This window comes from Lates calcarifer, linkage group LG1 (assembly GCF_001640805.2).
Source record: "Lates calcarifer isolate ASB-BC8 linkage group LG1, TLL_Latcal_v3, whole genome shotgun sequence".
Taxonomy (NCBI): domain Eukaryota; kingdom Metazoa; phylum Chordata; class Actinopteri; family Centropomidae; genus Lates; species Lates calcarifer.
The window spans coordinates 16,820,686-16,827,629 of NC_066833.1; the positions used below are offsets into that span (position 1 = coordinate 16,820,686).

At 40.9% G+C, this 6,944-nt stretch overlaps 1 protein-coding gene across 1 annotated transcript; it reads right to left on the minus strand.

Moving 5' to 3' along the window:
- Nucleotides 1–3,280: 3,280 nt before the first annotated feature.
- On the minus strand, nt 3,281–6,614 carry LOC108901613 (FAST kinase domain-containing protein 5, mitochondrial). Its single transcript, XM_018703159.2, has 2 exons — nt 6,498–6,614; nt 3,281–5,985 (listed from the first exon to the last, which is right to left on the minus strand). The coding sequence occupies exon 2, from the start codon at nt 5,979–5,981 to the stop codon at nt 3,552–3,554; it is 2,430 nt and encodes an 809-aa protein (XP_018558675.1). The 5' UTR covers nt 5,982–5,985; nt 6,498–6,614; the 3' UTR covers nt 3,281–3,551.
- Between the last annotated feature and the right edge of the window lie 330 nt (nt 6,615–6,944).

Consider the following 6,944-nt stretch of genomic DNA (forward strand, 5'->3'; position numbering starts at 1 on the left):
AAACACTGGTCACATTTGAAAAAAGTATCTAAGCCTAATGATTATTCTTTCTTTACTTACTTTTGTTTATAGCCAGTTAATAACTCAATAAATGTCTTGTCATCAGTGAGACGTGAGCAAATAGGACGACGTTTAGCACCTTGCTCGGTGGATTACTCAGAATACAATGTAACAACAGCATAATGATCCAATCTAAACCGATAATCATGCCCATTACTTCACACACTCTAATAAACTAGTGCGCTGTGGCAGGAGGTCCCTATTCCCTAAACATGTTTGCCCTTGTTAGCATCAACCTGAAAACATAATAGAGCTGACACATCATCAGTGAGAGAAGTAGCTGACGTTTTCTGCCTGTGTGAATAAGGGATTTAGTCGGTTAGCCAATGAGTGGCATTTGAATCCAAAGAAAATGGTGCTAAATGAGAAAGTGAATCATCTCAACTTCAAAAGCATGTTTCCTGCACAGTCATAAGTGTGAAATCTGTAGCTGCAGGGATGGCTCTGACTTGAAAGTGCCCAAATATGAATTCTTTTTATAGTTTTTCAGATCTCTGAAGAATAGGAGAGGTGTTTATTGACTCTTCTCCACCTCATTAAAATGTACTTACTGACCTTGAGTGCATTTCTGTCTCTTTTGTTGCAGGTTAATTATATTGTTGAAAATATTAAGTATTATTGACAACATATAAAATGAATTCTCTTTTCATGTGTTATTCTAAGCTTGTTAAAACTTTTCCCCACCATTTACCTGAACACAGCGAGGCACACTGTGCAGTTAATTAATCACATGAAAAACATACATATTAAGGAGATCGACTGGGAGTATTTCATCATTGCAAGGGGGGAGAGTGCCCTCTGCTGGCACATTTTAAGCATAGCATTACATCCTTCCACCTATTCATTCTTTTCTCATTTATCACGATCTTAAACCACCTCACCAAGCTCCCCCATCCATGCATTATTGAATTTGTCTCTTCTACAACTCTTTTCCTTTCCTCCCTTCATGCCAGTCGTCTCCTATCAGGAAGTGACTTAAAGGAAGTTAGGGAGGGAAAGTAAAAGAAAGAAAGAGACAGAGGTGAGGAAAAATGGGACAGTTGTGTTCTGATATCATAAAAAGTCTGCATCCATTACACAGGAAGAGGTCCTAATCTAAAACTTAATAGCTGAAAATTACATGGGAACAGTTTGGGTTTCGTCTCATCACATGAATATTTGCTGGTTTTCCTCATTTTCTACTACTGTTGGGACAAAACAAGCAATTTGAAAAAAGTCACCTTTGGGAAATTTTGATTCCTATTTTTATTTATTTATTTATTTTGTTACCTTTCATCTATTAAAGGGTTAATTGATTAATCCAGAAAGTAACTGGCAGATTGATTGATGATAAAAAAAATAATTATCTTTAGTTGAAGCCCTACCAATAAACAATATTTAAGTATTTCAAGTTCAGTCTGTGTTTTTTCTACAGTTCTGAGTCAATAAAGATATTTGAAGCTAATAGACATAAACTGTATAAACCATACAGCTGGCTACTTTTAGCCTTCATACTGAAGATTTTTGTGTGAATTCTATGAATGAGAAATTTAAGATGTTCAGTGGATATTTATCTTTTAAGAATATTAGTTGTGTAGTACCGTAACTTGGTCTGGACATTAAATGTTGTGCCATTAAAAATGTTTCCCTGGTAGAATTTTCTTTCCTTTTCTTTTTTCTTGTAGGAGACCTTGAAACCGCTTATGTTTCCTGCAGTATTGGGATAGCTGGCAAGATGAAAGCAAAAACACTATCAGTTTCTAGGTCACAAAGGAAAGAAAGGCCTAAGGGGCAAAAGGAGAAACATTTTAAGGGGAACACAACACACCTGTAGCCTCCCCAGTGTGTCCTTACCCTAAGGTCTCATCCCAGCTTTCTCTCTGGGGAGTAACCAGGATATCCTGCTTATGGATGTTTCCAAACCTGAATATGATAATTTAGCAAAACACAAACAGTTCCCCTTTTTTTGACAGTTTTTCTTCAAATTTAATTCTTTGTTGTGCATTTGCAGGCCTATAAATAAAACTATGTCAGTCAACTAAAGGTCAGTTTTGTCTTGCTTTTCTGAAAGGACCATTCATTCGGACGCTGAGCCACTGAATTACATTGTATTCACAAGCTGTGTTGTCAGAAAAATTTTAATTCATAAAATCTCATACCAATAAACCTAAATAATCAAATAAACATAACAAGAAGCAAACATGATGTGAATTTGACAGAACAACCAACTGTTGTTATTCAGTGTTAAACTTCATGTCTACAGTAATTAAGTATTTGGACAGTTAACGATTTTTGGTTCTTTGGGCTTTGTGCTTAAGCGCATTATTTTTGAAATCAAATAATGGATACTGCTGTAATTCTGCAAATTGTGCAGCTTCTTTAGAAAGCGCTGAAAATTTTTGCTCTTTTTAAAAACTTTTTTAAAAGGTGGTAGTCTAAGTGTAAAGGCATAACAGCAGGCCAGAAAAAGCCATCTATTACAGCTCGCATGGGGCTTTGAAATAAATAAAACCTCCTGGGATTGCAGAATGACTTTTTTTAAAAGTCCTTATAATGCTAGTCTTAAATGAAAATATATGAGCACCTTTGGTGGCACAGGTGCCAGTTTTAGAACATGAAAAGAAGCATGTCTCAGAAGCACTGTTGGAAAAAAGAAAAAAACACAAAAGAACTGTGGAATAAAAGCCATTTGCCTCAACTGGGGCAGAAATTTAGCTCCCCATTTCCAAAAAAAAGCCTGGAACAAAGCAGTTATAAAGCAGGTCAGTCAATCTGAGCTTTGTGATAGGCAACTTCTGTATTAGGTAGATGCTGCACTGAAATTATGACATCTACTGTGAAGTCTTTGCTCCCTTTCAATATGAAAGTGACAGATGATTTTAATCCTTCCTTTGTCAAATTATGTAACAGATTTTACTGTTCAGGAGCAGCCATGAATACCAAAAAACAAATCTTTCATTCAACCTTCACATCAGATGAAATGATGATGACTTTGACGTACAAAAGGGGGCAGCAGTCTAATAACATTTGAAAGAAATGCATTGACCCCTAAGAGGACCATCAAGCATGAGTGAATGTTATTAAATATCATTAAAAAAAACCATTGTTTCTATTTTCTCTTCTACAGATCCTGGAAGGTAAAAGCTAGACGTTTGAATTTTGAAGTTTGAATTTAAGTAAAACTAGAGGAGGAAATCCATTCAAAATGTTTACTGTATGTTCACAAACTTGACCACAGCACTGCAGTACTGAATACTTTTTAATTTGCATTCTTTTCACAAAAATATCTTGAAATGTCACACACTGACAAAATCCTCACAATGAACTGAACATGTACAAAAAGTCAGTGGTGGGTAGAGATAGGAAACTAGCTCTGTCTAGCTCCTTATCAGAGATTTTTCTATGCTTTGCACATTGTCATAACAACCTAGATATTGCCCAAAAGCCAAAGTGTCTACATAGTTTTCCAAAATTTCCATGTTTTCTTTTGGCTCTTGAAGGTTGGAGAATCATTACAGACAGTCGTAGACTTTGCTGTGCAGGTATGCCAGCTTCTCAGTCCTGCTTTTCCTCAGCATGGGAAACCATTCGTGACGGCTAAGCTCTACAACTCTGTAGCCTGCCAACTTCAAGTGCTTTCTCTTCATAGCATGAAGGCCCAACAACTGCTGTGAGTAGATGCAGTAGTGGTTCTTGCTGGGAACCTGGATTGCAACTTTGACTGCTTTGGAGCCCCGTGGAGATGAGCCAGAGCCACTGTGTTTGGTGAGAGATTCTATCATGTCATCAGTCAGGTGGAGCCCTGTGTCAAACAGTCTCCCTTCATCAGGCTGCACTCTGTGAAGAGATGTAGGTTTAACTGTAGGAGACGGGGTTAAAGGTTTTGTGATTTTCGTATTTGTTAGCTGTGCTATAAGTTCCTCAGTTATAGTTACTCCTAAGTTCATTTTACCCCGACCCTGGTTTGAAGTAAATTTGGCGGTGCTGTTCTCAGGAGATGATGTGGTCACATGGGATGCTGGGTTAACAGGTATCGGCTTCCCAGTGGAGTCAAAATGTACTTCCAGGTCAATGGAGCGAGTGTGGGGCAAAATCATTCTCTTACATACAAATTCCTCTCCTCCAAGCAGATCTTGCAGAGCAGATTCTGCCTCCTGAACCTCAAGTTTCTCGCACACATCTGACTGTGCAAACTTCCACAGCAGCTCAGTGACCTCCTCCTTCAGTTCGCAGCTCAGTCGCGGGCCAGTCCACTGAGGCAACTCCAGCACCACAGCCCCCTCTAAAGTGAACAAGTCTTTTTTCAGCTCCAGCTGTGTTGATGTCAGCGCTAACCTGACAAAGTCAGGACTTAAGGCTAATGCAATTAGGTCCTCTGGGAACTGAGAGACAAAGGCCAGGCCTAGGAGACCAGTAAGCAGATGCTCTGGGTATCGTTGGAATTCAGCTTTCCTCTGTCTCAGGGCCTCTGTAAGGCTTGGATAGAAGCTTGGACTCTGAACTGGGAGAAACTGTAATGAGCCAAATGCCCACAGGAGTTTGCACGCGTCTTTGCTCCTGCAGTGTGGCACCAGCGAGGGCACTCTTTCAGCAACAGCCATAAGGATGTTATCACTGCGATAATGCATTGCTGAACAGGTCAGTGTCACATGCATCAGCCCCTTGACACCCATCTTGGGGGCCCTTCGAGGAACTTCCTTTGTCATGGCCTCCATCCACGCTCTGTGATACAGGTAGCTGAAACGCAACAATTTCAGTACATTCACCACAGCAAAGTCACTCATCTCGTTCACAAAAGAGTGTGCCTTATCAACAATATTAGTCACTACACTCTGGGATATTGAAGTTTGGGATTTAAAAAGCCCCAAGCAAACAACGCCAACCTCCTCAGGGTACAACTGTTGTAAATGGCACATGAGAAGCTGCTGTACAGGATGGATTAAGTCTGCTGGGCACTGCCTACCTTCTCCTATTATATACAACAGCTGGACTAGCTCAGGGACTCCCATCTGTCCCAGATATGAATGGACTGAGTCATAGAGGTGCTGCAAGAATTGCTGTGCTTGCTTTCCAGTACAGCGCCACAAATCAGCGGCTAACAGTAACTGGTGTAAAGTCATCTGGTTTGTCCTTCGGCTCAGCTCGGTCTCATACAGCTCGAGTACAGTGTGGGAAGAGGGCATATCCAGCCACACAAACGACTGCAGCACTTCCAGCAGCTGCAGGTCAGTAAAGAGGCGCAGGTTTTCCACAGAATATCGGAGGAGCATGGCGAAGCGCTGGTCACTCATCAATAATGACGTCCTGTCTGGGTGTAAGTGGCTGAGGTCCACAAGAAATTGACACACATCAGATGGCTTCATGCTGCCCCTTAACGCAGCCGCTTTTTGGAGTAGTTGGAGGGCCTCATTCCATTCTAGTGGGTGAGGCCGTTGCGTGAGGTCCACTGCCATGGAGGCATATTCAGGCCGGCATTTGTGGAAGGCACGTGTATCTACTGGAACATCTGGCATAAGGGGTTTTTCGTGGTATGGTGACACTGATGGCATCTCCGGTTCAGGGCCTTTGTTGAAAGCTAAGTCAAGAAGTGTGTTTTTTGAGCTGGAGAGGTGTCGCGAGCAACTCACACTGTAGTGATTGCTCTGCTGCCAGAAGGAAGGTGCAAGAGTGGAGAGACAGGTTTCATCCTCATCATTATCTGTTTGGCTCTGGGAGGTTGCAGAGTTCCACACAGACTTATGATATGAAGATGGGTTGTAAAACAGCCTGTAGCCTTCTTGGAGACCAGCTTCCTTCTGCTGAAATGCTCCATTCTCCCCTTTCTGCTCATTGGTCTCATCCTCTGGTTTGTCATAGAAGTGTTGAGCCTGGGCAAAATTCTTTCTCAAGCCTTGGAGGTAGGGTATCCTGGGCACCCGTCGACACAGCAAACAGGCAGCCATCAATCTGCCACACAAAAACAGACAAAACCATAATTTGATCAAGGAGCTATACCAAAATAAAAGTGTTAAGTCAACCAGACATGCAATTTTTAGTGTCAGGCACTACATTTACTTATTTGGCAGACGCTTTCAAAACAACTTACAAGTGAGGAACAACACTAAAGCCTCAGTGCGGTAGGAGACTATTAAAAACTTTGAATAAAAACATCCAGGTTGGACAGGCAAGACATTTTAAGAGAAAGGCCCTGAGTAAAGCCAGACTGTTGTGTTTTTACGTCTTCAGTCTGGGCCACGATCAAATCATTTCTTCTGCTGAGACTGGCTGCTCACATGCTCAGCAATTTGAAAAATCTATCCAATACATTTTTTGTTGCTGCTACACCTCCTGGCTCAAAGTATGGTAAACGCAATTTGTTTTAATGACTGCGACTGCCTGCACATCCTTCAAACTAAAAGACACTTTATTTTGTATAATAATAACAATAACAACATAATCATAATCAACGTTCATCTCACCTTTACCTCTCCAGCATTAACACGAGCCTGTTCTTAACAGTTAATACTATATGACCATGGAAATACCGCATGAGGCTAAGACAGGAAGTCTAGTCCTGCGAAATGCTACAATTACACCGGAACTCAACTCGGCGAATCTTCAAAATAAAAAACTCGCCATTATTTGCTAGACGACGTAACAATAGATATTGTAAAATCAGGTTAAGACGTCGTGCAGTGTTGTACAGAATTATAATTATATATCGGAGCATTCCGTATCGCCATTAATTTCTATACTAAATAACTGTAGATGATCGTGTCGGACTTGTTTTATTATTTTATTGTGGCCGGTTGAGGAAGCTTCCGTTGAGAGCAACCATAACTGCACAGAATGTGACCTACGGCAGGTGGGTGGGCTCAAACGACGTTCTGCGCGACGTATATAATGTTGCAGTATTGTTGAAACTG